The 17,963-nt window shown below is 42.4% G+C and overlaps 1 protein-coding gene across 3 annotated transcripts in view; it reads right to left on the bottom strand.

Annotated features, from left to right (window-relative positions):
• Positions 1-17,760, bottom strand: part of LOC120533125 (nuclear factor 1 B-type-like) — a 127,682-nt gene extending 109,922 nt beyond the window's left edge. Inside the window, exons 1-2 of one of the 3 annotated variants that reach the window (XM_039759842.1) lie at positions 17,388-17,760; positions 9,912-10,443 (exon numbers count right to left, since the gene is read on the bottom strand). In XM_039759842.1, the coding sequence (XP_039615776.1) occupies positions 9,912-10,443; positions 17,388-17,405 (550 nt within the window). In that variant the 5' untranslated portion in view covers positions 17,406-17,760. Of the gene's footprint in view, positions 1-9,911; positions 10,444-14,453; positions 15,230-17,387 lie in introns of those variants that run through there. The other 2 variants (XM_039759841.1, XM_039759843.1) reach the window with 2 other exon arrangements.
• Positions 17,761-17,963: the final 203 nt, after the last annotated feature.

The following is a 17,963-nucleotide window of genomic DNA, read 5'->3' as shown; positions in this document are numbered from 1 at the left end:
TGCCTCTTATCAAATGATTGCTGAACACCAGCCGCCTACAGGGATGTCTTGAGGAAACGTATTGAACTGCTTCTTGACCGGTCATATATCTGGAAAGTGGGCAAGATGGGCAATCCAAATATTATCCTCATCTTTCTTCAGTTTTGTGCATATAAGAAGAGTGAGATGGGTAAGGATCAAGTCTAAAGTTTGTGGTGAAATCTGTAGTTGCTAGTTATTCACCCAGTTAGAAGTATTTTATAAGTTAGCAATTATAAAAACAAATCCCATCATTAACAAATAGAGTAGAAGGGCACTGCCCATCCATTTATCTGACTTGTTGTTCCAATTCAGTCAGGAGAAGATGAAGGAATAGGAGAAAGCTACAGATTCACTGTTGATTGTATGGAGGTTTGTATGTATTTGAAGATGTATAACAACTATAATAAAATTGAAACTGCAGTGTATGATCAGTTCAAGATGGCTCGTCTGTCTGTGCACACGTAAAATCTCGGGAAGCTATGAATGGATTTAAGGCCGCGATTCTCAACTTCTTTTGAGTCATGGACCCCCTTCCCCAGAGATATTCACGTAAACACAACTTTGCATGCAGTGAATGTAGTTTATTTTATTTTTCGGGATTTGATTGCCTCATACATATGACAGACATAAAGTATTAATAAAACTGTAAAGTAAACAATCCAAAAAATAAAAATCTTTTTTATGCAAAACGTGATGGCCACTCATTATAATAATGAAATACAATCCTCTTGTGCAAATTAAAACAGATCTACTACTATGTTGTCTACTATCATTACAACTTCTACACCTACTCTAAGTCAATAGTACCAGGCTGCAGAGTGAACATAAATGTTCATTTTTATCTGACCCACCCTCACGGACCCCTGAAACCCATTCACGGATCTCGGGTTAAGAACCCCTGATTTAAAGAATTGTTTCTGACTCAGTCAAGGACAGAGATTAGTTCACCAGACACATTGTTTTAAAACTAAGATGTAAAGTTGTGACAAAATTCAGAATGCCAGTTTGCTTCATGGGCACTGCACAGAGCTCCTGGCACAGGCCTATTAAGCAAGCAGCCTGGCTCCATCTTGTTGATGGGCTGTAGTAATAGTGGGTGACTTGACACATGCAGATAAATATTATAATGATGCTGAAATAAAGCAATCCTTGGGTTCACCAAGTGCTGCATTTTCACATATGCTTCATTTTCTAATATGCAGTAAGAGTGGCAAGGCAGTCACCTTTTTATATAAACTGTATTAACATCTGATCTGGGCAGTGAAAGCCTGTACTGCTTTCCTTTGACATTTTCGGTGTATTAATAAATTGCAAAACAAACTTACTTTAGCGGTAGGGTGTGACAATCGAAATGCAAATAATTAACCAACAAATAAGACTTTTTAAGTACCCTAGCCAAACCTAGCGTCTTGTGTGATGTGAGCAATACCCACAATGCCTTGTACTTGGAAAGTCCACACACACACACACACACACACACACACAAATCAGTGCTCTGAGTGAATGCGTCATATTAGTTTAGAGACCGAATGTGAGTTCAGTCAAACACCTATGGACCACAAAAACTGACAGCAGAATTACAAAATCAGCAAATCTACTCTCCATTGTTAGATCTGCAAATAATTACGAACACAGACAGTGACATTATGCATTTCCGGACAGTATTGTACGTGAAACATGATCCCGGCACTGCGGCTTAAAACCTGGTCTCAATTTGATTACACAAAGTTTTCTGAGTGGTAACATGATACTGTACAGGCAATTATAATACATTTTTCTACACTCTCATAAATGCTTGCAAATGTGTCCAATTGCACGTTTTCTGTTGCCTGGCATCAGATACAATACACCCCTTTATCAAAAGCCATCCCAGAATTAAATAGTCAGTATGTTCAGTGACGTCCAATTAACAAAAAAAAAAAAAAGGAGGCAGCTTTGATTTGAAGGTCTTTGTGTACAGTTGTGCGTCCGACCATTTCTGTAGACTTGATCTGCTTTCCATGTGCTTTTGTGGTGAGGAGCCATTTATCCAATAATAAACTCCTTTTACCTATTAAATGTGTGGTGTTGTGGTGCATGGCCGATGAGTGGGATAAACTACCGCTTGATAAAAACGCCTTTGTTAAATACCACAACAGCATTCAGCATCTCCGAAAGAGCGAGAAGAACAAAAACAACACACACATACGCTGCAGCATTTATGTCATTTACCATTTGAAGACGCACAATACTTTGAGGTTTTCTGTACTAATATTTCAATTAGCCAGCCTATAATGAATTTCCACTGACCACAGAGCCACATTTACAGTAACTACTCAAAGCGCAGAGCTTTTTTTATTTGAATACATTAAATAAAGTCAAATGAAGCCACGCAGTATCCATCCACAGTCCATTTTCTGAACCAACTTACTCCATTACAAAGTCATGGGGAGCTGCGAGTACATGTCGGCACAATGTGTAACACTTAGGCAGCATGGGAGTCCATTACTGGACAGACTGCGACAGTCGACTCCAATAACTGGAAACGGGGGTACTTGGCACCAGGAGTGTGTGAGCTCAGTTACAGAAGCTGCCCAGGCTGGTTTTGAGCACCTTTCTTTGAAGCTGTAAGGCATCAGCGAATAAAAAGTACTCTCTCACTACAGAATGTAGCCATTTACAAAATATTCTCAGAAGAACAGAGCCACTATTTCAAGAACTGCATTTACCTGTTACGTGTGGCTGTTTGTTTAGCTCCTTTCCCATAACCCCCCAGTCTACTGGACCGAACTTCTTCAGTGCATTTCTGAATGACAGCACAACATTCTTTATTTACACACGACAATGCAGCTTTTACAAACTGTAAGAGGTTCAGAGAACATTTGAAGTTTAGAGTGGCTCAACACATGCTGCCAGGCTGGGCAAGAAATGTTCATATTGCAGGGCAAACTCCTTTCAGTGCTTTGAAATCGGCCTCTGCCCGCCTGCCCGCCTGTGCATCCACACAGTTATTCAGTTTCCCCTTCTCGTGCCTCATCTGCAGTCAGCTGGAAAGCTCTCAGTAGCCTCCAGCATACACTACCTCTGTGTCGAGTGTATAACTAAATAATGTGGTTAGTTCGTTATCCAAATAGCAATAAGAAAGGCTACTCTAAAATGTCCTCAAGTAGTTTGTTTGTAGTTAATTAATGTGGCAATCAAGGAGTCCATCTCAACATCTATTTGGCGTTGGCCATTACTACGTTTGTTCACCATACTCTCACGAAAGTGCAGCAGTGGAGAATTTTTTTCCTGCTGTGCAAAGAAACTGAATGGGAAAAATACACAGAAAGATGGCTTCTATTTCTTTAGTTGCCATATAACTTGCATTACAAAGTGTACAGTAATGGTTAGGTCATGACAGACGAAGATAAAATGAAGTCAATCAAAGTCAATGAGCATTTTGGTTGCCCCCTATTGTCAGTTTTGCCGAGTATCCATCAACAGGCAGCATATGAAAGTGATTCAGAAATGGAGGGGGCTGGGTTAAGGTACATCGCGCTAATTTACTTGATATTTCCCTGTCATAATTTTCAATCAGACGAAGGCCACCACACTGGGCAAAGTGACTCGTGAAGCTCTTAAATGCATGCAAATCGTTAAAAGAGCTTTAAAGGTTAATGGTGTGCGATTAGGATACAAAGTGTGAAAATTTCAAGACAGGGCCCTCTGGAGACAGCAAATATGTTGGAAGTATTTGTGGATCATCTACGCAAGTGAGTGGAGAGTGCAAAGTCAATCCAAAGGAGAATTTTCCCCTAGCACTGCGGGCTCCAGGGAGGCCTGCTAATTTGTCCACATCACTGTCAGCAAATAAAAGAAAGTAATGACTCCAGCCAGACCATATCAAACAGAAGCCACAATGGTTCCCAAGGGACATCTGTTCTCCACTGGCGTGGAAAGTCAAGACAGTGGCCACCCCCTTAGCTATCACCATAGAAGAATTGTCGGAAACAGGCGACGGTAGAGAACAATGAATAGGTCAAGCAGCTGGAAGCTGTTTCCCTGACCTGGACCGCTGGAGGTCAAGAGGCCTCAGGTAGCTCCTCGCTAGCTGGAGTTTGGTCAGGGAGCAGCCTGCAATCGATTTGTTTTCACAAATCAGCTTTGGTCAATTAAACTACATGCCGCACACACCGCATCACTTTGCAGGGGTCCTGACACCAAGGCCAGAAGTTAAGTCTGGATTCATAAAGCACTGTTCTTAATATGGCAGAACAAATTAGTGGTAATCCATCAGTCTACGAAAAGCTGGGACAGAAACGTTGAGTTCAGACTTTGTGGTCGCACAACATGTACAGCCAGTGTCGCCTTACGGCTTGAACTGAGCTCAGAACGAACTGAATTGTGAACAGAAGAAACAAAAGATGGATGACAAGGTACAAATGTTTCTCCAAATTGTTGTACTTGACGGATAAGACGTTTGGAGCTGCCTTCAGTGCGCATTCTGTCACATTGGTTTATTGTTAAATGATGTTTGTTTGTACAAATAATAAATAACACATAGCAGAGTCCAAAGCAGAGACTGTACTACTAACGTACTACACGCGGGTCATCTGGCGAAGTTGCCAAGCGTATAGTAAAATGACTGTGGAGCTGGAAGGTTCTTAATTCAATTCAACAGGACTGGCCTTGCTTTGTATGTTATAGCAAACATAAGGAGAAAAGAAGAACGGAGGCTTCTGCATATTTAGGTAGACGTTCACAATAATTCTACTGTTGATGTTCCTTTACGTTTTAAAGAAAGTTAGCATTATAGTGGATGTCGGCCTGCTTTTGCCAGTGTTTGGTCTTTGAGTGGTACAAAGTTAGAAATGGGCTTTAGTGTAATCGAGCAGTAGTGGGGCTGGCAGGCTGTCTAATGCGTTGACATTCATACAGTGTGACGGCTGATCCAAGCAGCAGCAGCAGCAGCAGCAGCAGCAGGAGGGGCAAGGCAGGTAGCAACTGTGAAGTAGACGCTTGCCCATCGCACAAGTCACTCCGCTCTGTCACATTGTCACTAAAACAACAGGGCTTGGGACTGTGCAAGGAACTCGAATCAACAGCCCATAAACGGAGCAGAGCTCTCGGAACTAAGGCGGAGAAACAAGTATTTTTAAATAGCTGAAATGTTCTTGATGCTTGATTTCAGCTGTACCCTAAAAAGAAAACGTCATTCCTGCTCATTCCATGGGCACCAAATCCCAGAGTGCTCTTCATGTACGATGCAGCACTTTTTTTTTGTTCTTTTTCTTTCAATAATGAGGGCACAGGAATGTTACATAACATACTATGGGGAGCACAGTGAGCGAAGGTAGCGGCCTAAATTAAACCAGCAACTTTTTGGCTTCCATTTCAACTCCTTAACCACTTGGCACATGATCTGTAGTCGTCAAGAAAAAAACTTTCTTTTTCTTTTTTTTTTTTAACCAAAATTATCTTTTTAACTCACTGTCAGCAAGAGCTGGCAGGTACTGCAATCTGTCAACAGTGTGGGCTTTTTATACCTTATGAATAAATAAGCCGTAGACCGATGAAGCGAGGCCGTCCACAATTCTGAGTCTAAACTATGCAACTATTGTTGGAATGAATTAATGCGGAAGACATTTCATTCACCCAAAACTCCTGCAGCCGCAGCGCCACAAGCTGTGATCAGCCCTCACTCCCTGACTTACAGATCCCGTCCGTCCGTCAGTCCGCCGGTCGGTCGGTCGTATCCACGGGGCCACCTACCTCTGTGGCACCAGACTTGCCAGTTTCTTCAGGGCCCATTACTGTGCTTGATGCAGCACTTTGTGTTTGTTTGTTTTTGCTTCAGCTGCATGTTGAATGTTGTCCAGGCCTCAGACCACCATTATGTAACTCTGTGTTGCCGTTTGTGGTCATTGCTTGAGTGCGCACACACCAATTGTTTTTTATTCATATTCCGGTTCTTCTTTCATTTTGAAAGTGTGTGTGTGTGTGTGTGTGTCTGCAGTTATTTTGTACGTTTCACACAAGCTAGAAAATGCTGCAATGTTGTCCATACTTGATAATATAAGAAGTATGGCAGCCTGTGTTGACTTTATATTAAGTGCAGTGATTCCTTTTCTTTGTCTAAAATGTCTAGCAGCAGTTCACAAGAAACTGGTTTCTCTGGCTGCTATTGCAATGGAAGGCAAGGCCTTTGGAGAGACTTGTGTGTTTATTGTATTTTTTATTTATTTTTTTTTCCTTTCTACGCGTTCCAACATGACAGTCGCGGCAGCAAATGAAAGAAAATCACAGTGCTGACAAGCTCCCAGTCAAGGGTATATGGAAGGTAAATATTAACCAAGCTGTTTGTCATTCCCAGTAGATGGACACAAGCTGTACTTGTTCTCTCTGTGTGCTTAGAGCAGGAAAAATGTTGGGACATCTTCACTAAAATTGTAAAAGTCTTTGGTTGATTTTAAACAAGTTATTTCATCCTATCTACTTTTCTTCAAAATACCAAATGGTTATTTGCTTACTCAGCAGTACCCTCGGAATGTCGTCTGTGAAACGAAATAATTCAGGTTCAGACTTTCACTCTTCTGTTCAAATCCGGGCTTTCTATTTCTGTTGGCTTACTTTAGAAAACAAAGAATGAATATATAAAATACTCAGTGCTGCTATACAGACAGTGTCAGCGTACAGAAAAAAAGGAAGGTGCGGCGGCAAACGTTGTGGCTTTTATGAGCCCCCTCAGCACATTACAACAGACACTTTGTAGATTTGTGGCCCTCCTGGACTTTCAGTGTTTCGGGCGTCTTGACAAGACTCCATTGAGCACTCACAGTGTTATCATCGGTCAGGCTGCCTGCTAAAAGTTGTATTTACTTTGACGGGTTTTGTTGTAGCAGAATGTCATGTTCTATAAAGACTAGAAAAGTTGGTCACATTATATTGTTTTACTTGTCATCAATAAAGAAATTGTGTGTAGAATTAAAAGATGAAACAAATTATCGTGAAAAACAAAAATTACAAGGCTTTTAATTGAGCTAAAATCAAAATGTACAGCTTTAAAAATTGTGCCTGCACGTTATTTCACAGAATTAAGTTATGAACATAAAAATAACAGTGAAAGGTCAAAAAACGTATTTTGATCCTCCGTGAAGCTCTTTTAAAATTCAAACAAATGCTATGTAGCTACATTAATTGACAGATTTTGGATGTTTCTATCTTGCAGTAAACTTACAAGGGAATGAAAATAACTTGTGACTTGTTTCTATAACTGCATTAAACAAAGCGCAGAAGCTCTTGTTCTGTGACTGTCAAAAACTTTCCTCTGTGCCCACCGCAATGCGGATGCCAACCAACGAATCAAAGGCACGCTGCAAGTAGACAAAGAGGGTCTGATGCCAACCTCAGTACCACTAACAACCATTACTGGCATCAAGCAGTTTCCCTGCTTCTCTCTTGGCACTTGACAAACAAAATGGCGGTTGTCAGTAAGTTTGCAAAATGCGGCTGCTTTGTCAGGAGATGGGCGCCATCAAGAGAATTACATTTTTTTCATAAGCACATGCTTTGTAAAATATTTTATGACAAAAATGTTTGATTTTAAATACAAATTTGAATTTATTTTATATTATATATATAATCTGTGTGTAAGTATGTGTGTGTGTGTGTATATATATATATATATATATATATATATATATATATATATATATATATGGGAAAGGATTACTTTATTTAATGTTATTGTGTTTGGCTAAAACTAAATAAATAAAGGAGCAGTGTAACTAAGTTGAAAAACATTTCCAGTTTAACGGGTTTTTATTAACAAGCCATATTCCCCAGAACTAACTCTAATTAAAATGAGTAATATCCTATTCATATATTTAAATAAGGTGGAAGTGAATCAATAAAAAAAAATAAATGTTTGACAAACTAACCTCATGAATGAATGGTTTGGCATTTTGTGTGCGCACACATAATTATACTCAAAAGAACAAAACTGAGAATCTTCTAAAACGATGAACTGTCCTATGATAAGCGGCTTTGAAAATGCCATGTTGTGAATGTTTGAACAAAAACGAGATATTTATTTAAAATGAGCACAATTGTTTTCAGGGGTTTAAATGTGTGTGATATAAATGACGTTTTTGGATTGCCGTGTAACGCACTTGAAGGACTTTATTCGTAAAGTAGAAGAGCCTTTTTCATTCTCGCAGACAAGTCATGTTGCAGTCACACGAGAGGACATGAAGTCCAAACAAAATAAAAGTGCACGTCCACTGGCTGTCACAGTTAAAAGACGTTTTGGATTTAACGCCTCCAAATAGGCAGTGCGGTGGCTCTTATCGAACAGAAAGATGGACAGGTGTATCAGTCCTTGTAAACAGATTCTGATATGTATTAATCAGAGTTCAGACTGCAATGCGGATGCCAACCAACGAATCAGCGGCATGCTACAACAAAACAAAGAGGGTCTGATGCCAACCTTGGTGCCAGTGGCAACCATTATTGTCACTTGCAATCCCTTCTGCTTCCTCCTGGCACTTGACAAACACAAAATGGTGGTTCACACTTTAGTGATTTTTCTCTTTTGATTGTGTGCAGTACTACCAGCCTTGCAATTTTTATTTGTATTTTTTTTTGGGGCCCCATAAAGGCCTTTCTTTTAATTCTTTTAAAAATGCAGCTCTTTAATTTTGTACAAATGTTCCTGGTTTTCTTCTTTACGTCACAATTAAACATGCTATGCTTTTTGCTAATATGTCCTGCTGTCTTTCTCAGTTAATCACACAGTCATCTTTTAAATAGAAAATATTGAGCTTTTTAAAACCTCTCTAACATTTGGGATTAGTTTTTAAATCTCAGACTAATAGTGCAGGTTTTAAATTGTGCATTTGCTTCTTATGAAAAGTGAACAGTTTTTGTGTGCTAATTAGAGAAACTTTACAGTATTTGAACGCAGAGATGAAGCCGTGGCACTCAGCATGGGGCTCACTTTCTTTACTGCATCGGCATATTTAAACAGGGAGCGTGTGGTGGCTTAAGAGAGCAGCGCGTTCATCGTCTGAATTGAAAAGGCAGTTCGACTGCAAAAGCTACTCGGCCTTGGCCTGTGCGAATAGTCTTACCTCGTAGCAAGAAACGCAAAAGTAAGGGCAGAGTCTTAAAAAAAAAAAAAAAACAATCAACAGCAACGAAATAAAATGGGATGGCGCAGTCCAGCAAAATAAAGAAACATAAATCATCAGTTCTCACTTAGACTAGAAATTGCCTTTGCTTTTATTGTGACTTGCTTTCCAAAAGTGAAGTTCAAACAATTACTGAGAATTCTTGTCACCCTCAGATGAATTCTACTCAGAAAACCACTTTAATTGTGTCATTTAAAGCCACTTGAAGTGTGTTATTTAAAATGCAAGAGTGTCCAGTAATCGGAGCATTTTAGCACCTGCAGATTCACCGTCTTTATGAAGGCGTAGTCGTCAGTAAAAGAAAAGATCGACAAACTTTACGTTAGCCGCCCAATCCCATGCCACTGTCGGCAATTACTTGAATATGTGTGTGTGTGTGTGTGTGTGTGTGTGTGTGAAAGGTGTCTTTATTAAAACAGTAAGAACACGTTGTACTTTTGTGATATTTTTGCCACTAATGTGAGTGCTGAATCTCGAGGTTGAGCAGATACACCGAGAATTGTGAGCTGCTCAGCCCAGTTTGGAGAGACCTTCTTTTTCCCAGTTGACAGCATTCCTTGGCTGCCATTTCCTTTTCTTGACTTTGTGGCACGCAGTGTGTCTTAACACTGTAAACATTACTGACTCGAGATACGACAGACGGATAGACGGACGGCCTGCACAACACAACACAACACAGAGAAGACCCGCCGAAGCGCTTCGCCAGACTGCTAAACAGACAAGAGTCTGTGGGCCTACCTGGGTCCTGGACATAGTAGGCCAGAAACAAGTCCAGCTCCTTCACCGATACTGTGATATGATGAGGCTGGACACAAAGTGCTGGGTTTGTGCAATGTGGGGATTTCACCAGCCTCTCTCCATCTGTACTTTCCAAAGGAATGCCCTTGAAGAGGATCACCATGACCAGATCAAGGCGCCAGACTTTGTCTGCCTGTCTGAGACAGTCGATCCTCCGGATCTTTCCTTTCTGGTCAGGGTTGGAGAGCACACAGCAAGGATGTTTCTTCCCGGTAACACTAAGCACAAAATCCTCCCGGTACTCTTGGCGGATGTCTTTTCGGAGCTTGGCAAGTAGCCTGGATGCCCACTTCTGCTTGATCTCTGGCTTTTCGCTAAGCAGCTCGTCCTTTACCGCTCTCTCCTCATCCTTTGACATCCGCTTTTCATGCTTCTTAAAGTACTTGCGCTTTCGAGCTTGGAGGTTAAACCAGGTATAGGCAATTGCACGGACATGTGGAAGAAGTGCCTCAATGAAAGGATGAAATTCATCCTGTGGTCAAAAGAGGAGAGATGGACAAAAACAAAAAGTCACGTTAGCATCACAAGCATTGGCAACAACTTTAGTGCAAAGTATGAAGTAGGCAGACATAGCGAGGACCCTGCTGCATGGCATCCTGCACCAGTAACCCCCAACCCTGAAGACAGCAACAACAACCAGTAAGAGGAACAGCAAGCGCTGGTTTGCACATTACATTAGCTAAGGGCGAAAAACTCTCGTGGAGGATCTCAAGATTCTCTGCTGCTATCAGCAGTTTTTGTTTCTTTCTTTATCTTTTCAAGAGAAACAGTTCAGCTTATCAATAGAAAATCCTAAACCAACTGTGAAGAAAAATCTGCATTTAATACCTGAAAAAAAAAAAAAAAAAGATGTGTTGACAAACAAGCAAATCGAGGCCCGTGTTGTGGGCATGTCGTGTGGCACATGTGCCATCCAAGTGAACGCCTGCATGTTTCTTATCTCCTGGCCCTGCATTCCTGCACAGTAACTGACTGCTTTCTCGTAGAAGACACTTTGCAAGGTGCCACTTGAAACTTGTAACAAAATAAAGCATGTGTGCCAGAGAGCCAGTTTATTTTGTTTTTCTGCTCTGAATGTATTCATTTTTTTACAAACCGACTGTTTCGAAAGAAGTTCTTACACTTTTAAGATGGGATTTGAGGTCCCATAGAATCAGTTAATTTGTTAACTGATCACAAGAGCTTGGCAATTATTCTAAGCCCTTGAAAATCAATCCAAGATGGACAATGGAAGTGGCAACTTGGCACAGACCTTGCATTCTTTGTGCTCCTACATGCTGTGGTGAGGGTGATATGAAAAGTGCGGTGCCAGAGTGCGGCTCGTAAAGGCCAGGCAATATTTAATACAGCGGCATTTATACACACAAACTGGGATTTTTCTTTTCTTTCAGTTAAAGTGACAGAATTATTATTTTTTCATAAAATGTAATGCTTAACAGCATACAAAAAAAAATCACAAATTGTCTCGTCGGTGCGAGAAAAATGAAAGGAAACACAACAATGAAAGCTTGCAGAACCAAAATGAACTCCAGAAATATCCAAATGACACCAAGAGGAACACAAAAAGAAATGATAACCCATTAATAATGACATACTTGGAAGTGGTTTATGTTCCAATGTGCCATTGTTACTTTTATTACCTTCGAGTCAAGAATGCGTTTGATAAAAAAGTGCCAAGTACTCTACGTAATTCTGGTTTATTTGTGACGCGTTCTTTTCTACAGAAATATAAAGCCGGTAATAAAATGTCTTGTCTGACAAAAAACTGTTTTACAAATGTTGCATTCTAACACACAATATACAAAGATTTCAACTATAGTGACGATTTAAATTCGTTTTTTCTTTGTTAACAGGGCCTTGATTTCAGCAGACAAATTAATACAAAAAGGAGCCTTGTACCTAATTTTTATAAAAAGAAAAGCCCGCTAAGAAGTAAAGCGAATAACCTCCGTCTCCGTGTGTACACATGCAGCGAACAGAGCTGAACGATCGAGTGTCCGTCCATATTACATGTTAGAGCTGCAATGAAAGGGTCCTGAATATAATCTGGGGGTCTTTAAGGAAAGTCGCGAAACCTGAAGTGCGGGGCACGAGGCCGTTCCATAAAGGACTTTTATTGAAATGTGTCATTCGGAGTACATTCAATAAGTTGCCTTCATCCACAGAAGGTCTTTTTTATTCGTAGGCTGCTATACATGTCGAAGAATTCGGTGTCACCTGCGGTGTTGGACGCTACTGTCGAATACACAAATAAAAGACTTTACACGCCTTTGTTCTTTATGTAGGACGGCAGGAATATTGTGGGCACCCACAGCCCAATTGTTACTACAAGATAAGGAGCCGAAACTTGGCAAACCTCGACCGCGGGCACCAGGGCTCTGCGCGGCAGGCTCTCCGTTTTACGGCGCCCTGATAAACGTCGGCTGTGCTTTCCGATATTTAAATCTGAGCAGATGAAACATTTTACTGTGTATGTCAAAGAAAATGGGACTGGAAAGAAAGCAAACACATTGAGGGAAATTGTAAAAGATACAGACCTTCATTTGTTTGTGGGTCGAAGATATCCTAAAATATGACAACACTACGGGAGTGTTTAAAGATGGGTTTGTGAAAAGAAAAATCCATAAATACTACAACCATTTTTTGCATTTGAAGAGTTTTTAAAAATGGTCCGAAATCATTGTATTTATTTTTTTCCCCAAGGCTAAAGAATGTGAAACAATGTACAGTAGTGTGCCGGATACTGTCAGCTTATTTATATTCGTATAAAACACAATCATTCTTTACTTCGTATAAAAAAAAATTGCAGTTTGCATTTTCATATATTTGGTTTCTTCTTAAATTATTATTATTTACTATTTTGCTTGTTTACTATTTTTATATTTTGCGGAATTGAATAGTTTTAAAATACTAACCTTTAGAGCTGAATATAACATGTTTTTGTAAATATATTTACAATGTGTTTCCGCTAAACTGGACATATGACTTGCACGAAGGATGGAGCACAGCAAAGCCACTGGATTCCAGTTTGAGGGGCTGCTTTAACACTGGGAGAAGAAACCGAAATATTACTGTGCAGATTTGCAGCCGGACGTGCTGAACTCAGACGGCCTGCTGTAGGGACTCAAAGAGAGCACAAATGATCTAAAATAATAATAGGAATCGATAATAAGGAGGCAGATGTACAGCAGTCGGCGAATCCAGCGGTTTAGGACAAAATGTCTATTTTAAAAGTGACTTCGGTGTCCGTTCTGCTATTCGGGTTCTTTTAGTTTTAAAAAAAGGTTTCGTACAGAGCGATGGTGATTACGAGACACCAAAGGCGCTATATCCTGTGAATCGATGGTGTGTCGCATTATACAAGGTGAAGTTGCGTCTAAACTCCCCGGCTGTGCCGATAATTACTTTATTCACAGTCTTATAAATCGAATTTGTTAACGAATGTTCGGAATCCGTCGCGGCCATGCACGGCGTAGCGTTACAGCCTGCGCTTCAGAGAAGGAGAACGAGCGGGCGAGCCGCCGTATCTCAGTCAATCACTTTCTAATGCCAAACAAAATATAAACAGTGCAAATGTGTCAGCCAAAAGAGCTACAGGACTGTGTCCAACCACTGAATCAACCTTATCATTGTTTTCATCTTCATTCACAATTTATGTGTGCCCTCCCTGTAGCGTTTAAAATTCCAGTGGTTTCATTGTGAAGTCTTAAGCAGAGAAGAAGAAGAAGAAGAAGAAGAAGAAGGAGGAGGAGGAATCCTCGTGTTGATGCTCTCTCTTTCTCTCTCAACAGCAGACATAACGTTTGTTTTTAATGCTAATATTCTGGAAGCCCGAGTCGCTTCGTTCAGAGTTAAGAATCGATTCAGGAGTTTGTTCGCAACTTGATAGTTCGTTTCCATTTCACCCAAGAAACGTTTAGCGCCGTTTTATGGAGGTGTGCCGATTTCAAACGGGAGGACAGAGCCGTGCCCTCTGGAAGCCGCGTGTCCCGACGTGCCACGCGCAAGTGCTTTCTCAACCCGCGTGGCACGTGCTAAATTTGTGAGGAACACTTTGTACCCATCAGCCGCTCGGCAGCCACGGGGTGTGTGAGGTTGTGTGCGCGAGGGTCGCCCGAGAAGTCCAGACTACAACCGCATTGGCGCCTTGCATCTAAAGGTGTGCGCCGTTAAAAGCGGATTTTTAGTTTTCTGTCAAATCTTTAATCGCAGGCACATTAGTCGCCTATTTAAATGAACAGAAGTTGCGTTTATTTTGTAGAATATCAGCGGTCACCCACCATCTTCGGCTTTTGCCTTAACGGGTTTTTGGTCCATTTCGCAATGAGCGTTTCAGAGGGAAAGGCTGAACTCGGGTTTGATGGCAAAGCGACCGAATTCGTCGTGTGTGTTTTTTCACGAGGCTGCTGCTTAAAATGTAACACTGAACAAGAAAAGAGTCAGTGCTGAAAAAAAAAATAAAAATGGAGCGATAGAAAATACCTGGGTCAGACAAATAGGAGAATACATAACGTCCTTTTTAGGTGGAGAAATTAAGCACTTCAACCGCCAGGAAAGACCCCACTCAGGTGCTGCTGTCTTTATCGGTTCATCTTCCTGTTCCTTAGATGAGCAGGCGTGAACAGAAATTAAGGCCTCTTAAAATCTGGCAACATAATCCCAGATTTTCCAAAGAAGTAAAGTTTACAAAAGCAGACGAACGAGGTGTTGTTTAAATCCTGCTATGCGGATTTGTTCGACCTCCTTTACCGACTGTGGTTCGGATAATCCAAAAAAGAATCCAAGGAAGGAGTGAGGTTAAAAATCCACAACGACTCCAGGCACATTCCTTCAAAACATTCGTGTAAAGCCCCCTGAATCGCTGCGAATGCGCGAGTGGCTGGGCGCTAAACGCCCGAGGTGAACCGTTGAGGACGTCGGTTTCCAAGTACAGTATTTACTTTTCAAAAGTTGATATGAAATCGAGCGGCTACACCCTCTGTTGCATGCATGCCGAGGCACTACAAATCGGGTTCAAGAGATTTTTTTTTTTCGTTTAATTACACAGTCACACTCCTCCTCCTCCTGCTGTAAACGCGACCCGCTCTCACCAGCCCACTTTCGCTGCTCGTGTTGAAATCCGACTTTAAAAACTGAAAGCTGTTGGAGTTTTTTTTGGTTTTTTTTTTTTTGAGGTACATATGGACGAGCTGCTCATTATTGCCAGCGCACATCAAAGGCTGCCAGTAGACGAAATCCCTCACCCAAATCACTCCATCCAAGCACACCCAAAGAGGGCCTGGGAGGGTGAGATGGGAATCCGCGCAGCTCTTACTTTGTGCCCGTTCTGTGCCTTCCTAAGTGGCACCGGCGTGGGTGGCACCATTTTGACAAAAGGGGTGTAACGTTAAACCTGCTTGGAAAGTGCGGCTTTGGTCCACTTTTGTGTATCAGATGAGTAAGCAACTTTAAAGGCGAGAGCGCAGCTCCTTGAGCCCAGTAATGAATTCCGCTGCGGCTTTGCGGTTGTATAACTTGGTACAAGTGTGTGTGTGTGTGTGTTTCTCTCTCTGCTTGGTTTCATTATTTTGCAAACATAACTCGTCCTTCTATAGACGACGTATGTGCGCTTGACATAACGTGGAAATGTAACAAATGAGTTGGCTGTCAAAACGTGCATTTGGGGGACCCGAGTGGACACCCGTAAAACGTGGGGGCATCCTCTAACAAATACACACAACGCGACCCAGTAGCTTGAACTAAATATGCATTTCCATTACAATTCGTAGTCAGTGAACCGCCACGCACGGTAAAAAGAGCACATACTGTACATGACACGTAAGCGTCGTATGAAACGAGAAAAGTTCAAATGCTTGTAAACACTTTCAAGTGCTCGCGGCCACACTGATGCACGAGCCCACGCCACCACTGGCACTTTGCATGGCAGAGTCCTTTAAAGTCACAACTACATACCGACGCACAGCAGGCTCCTCGTGAACCCGTAACCATTCTTATTTAATGAACAGAGAAACGACAGAGCAAGCGCCCGGCGTGTGCGGTTTAATAATCCTGGCTAACCGCAAGCCTCGATTTTAGTTTGGTGACGACGATGCACAATCCCGCAAACCACACGGGGCTTCAAAAAGGAAAAGTTGGAAACTAAGGCCTGTGACTGGGGGGTACTTTGTAAAATAAATAGTCCACGAAGGAACGAGTCGGGCCGTGCGTGCCCAGTGTTCTGTGTGCCATCCACGAATGAAGAAAGGTTTGTAGCGTGAGGCGCGGCTGCGAAAGCAACAACCGCGATCGATCTGACTTGACCAAATGAACCTTCAGAAGGTCCGACAAGGCGGTCGCGTCACATTTTGGTGACTTTGACTTGCTAAAAACATAATCACCCTAATAATGGGCATGGCAAGGGGCTCGCATTTCGCGCTACGTGTAGGCCAGCTCGTGTAGAATTGTCAAAGTTGCCCATTTTGCCAGCACGAGAGCGAGAGAAAGAAAGCAAAAAGCGACCAGCACCCGAGCGCCGCTTCCTTCGCACACTCGCTCTGCCCGTCCAAGTGAGAGGCAGGAGGGGTTATTTTTGGCGCCCTTTTAAAAACAGCCCTCCGCCGTGTAAAACTTGGATATCGTTGCCGTCTCGTCTCAAGTTCAATGGCAGCCCTGAAAGTGGGAGGAGGAGAAGATGGCCCTGTTCAGGGCGCTAATAATAATTCAGATCACGCCACATCGGCATCTTGTGTCAAAGTCGAAATGTGCCTCCCTCCCTCCCCCCGTGCCCCCACCCCTCAGCCGGAGACTTGCCAAGTGTTCACACACCGCGAGCGACTGCGAGAGCGCAACTTGACGGGCACGCCGACCCTGGCATTTTAAGAGCCCGGCGCGGTGGTGCCGAGTTTGGGGCGGTCAGGCACCCCCGAGACAAAGAGAGGAGGACGGCAGCGACGGGCACTTTCGTTGACGATCGCGTTTATTGACACATTTCATGTTTTGTTGCCAGTGTGGGAAACGACACGGCGAGGCAGGGGCCGTTTTTGCATTGACTTGTGTATTCACGCCATCGCTACGAGAATCCAACCAGAGCGTACTGCCAGAAAAGAAGAAAAAAAAAAGTTAACGCAGGAAATGTGCCAAGTTCAGCACTTTTTTGGACGCGAGCTCCACCACCGATTCCTGACATATTATTACTGTGACCCACATAGAAAAGCTGCCAACAGCAAACATAAACAAGTCGGCATCTAAGCGCTTTTTACACATTCAGCTTTAGGAACAACAGTCAGTTAGGAACCAAATTGGACGAGACGTCCAAAACCCCGGAAACGCTTCACATTTTTAAAGGTTAATGCAATCCAGTCAGTCAGCCAGCCAGTCCCCCAGTTACACAGCATATGCAGCAGCGGCAACAGCGCCCGAGAATCCGTAGCCACGTACCATTGCACTGTATTGCATGGAATAAAAACGATCCTGGAATCTGAGCAACACAACGCCGATGCCTTCACATTTCTCACGTTCAATTATGTGCTTTCTTGGGTCTCTTTTCCAAGAAGTGGTCTGTTTTCCTTTTTTTTTTCCTTTCTTTCTTTTTTTTTTTCAAACCAATACCGGAAGAGAATTCTTGGCAGAAAGGCGGCAAAGTCAAAGTCTAGGCAGTGAACACTTCTTTTTTTTAATCTTCCTTCCTCTTTGAGTTAGCGTTTTGGAGAAGGTTTTGGTTGCGGAGTTGAATGCGATCCAGAAGAGGCTGAGTTTTAGCGCTGGGCTGGTCTGCGCCTTTTCTTTCTCTGTGTTTCTCTCGCCGCTGCTGCGCGCAGGAGGCACCGGGAGCTGCCTATTGGATCCCATTCCGCTTCTCTCATTGGGCAGCGCTTGAGCGGCCCGAAGAGGCTCTCACTTCCGCTGGCCGGGCACCTTGCCCGATTTCCATATTCATGACTTCGCAGCCAATCACGACGAGCATACGGCTTGACTCGAACTGCAGAAACTCCTGAGGAGCCCGAGTCACTTCGC

The sequence above is a fragment of the Polypterus senegalus genome, chromosome 7 (assembly GCF_016835505.1).
Source record: "Polypterus senegalus isolate Bchr_013 chromosome 7, ASM1683550v1, whole genome shotgun sequence".
In the NCBI taxonomy this organism is placed as follows: Eukaryota; Metazoa; Chordata; class Cladistia; order Polypteriformes; family Polypteridae; genus Polypterus; species Polypterus senegalus.
The sequence above is the reverse complement of the archived record's forward strand: the minus strand, read 5'-3'. Positions and strand labels throughout refer to the sequence as shown.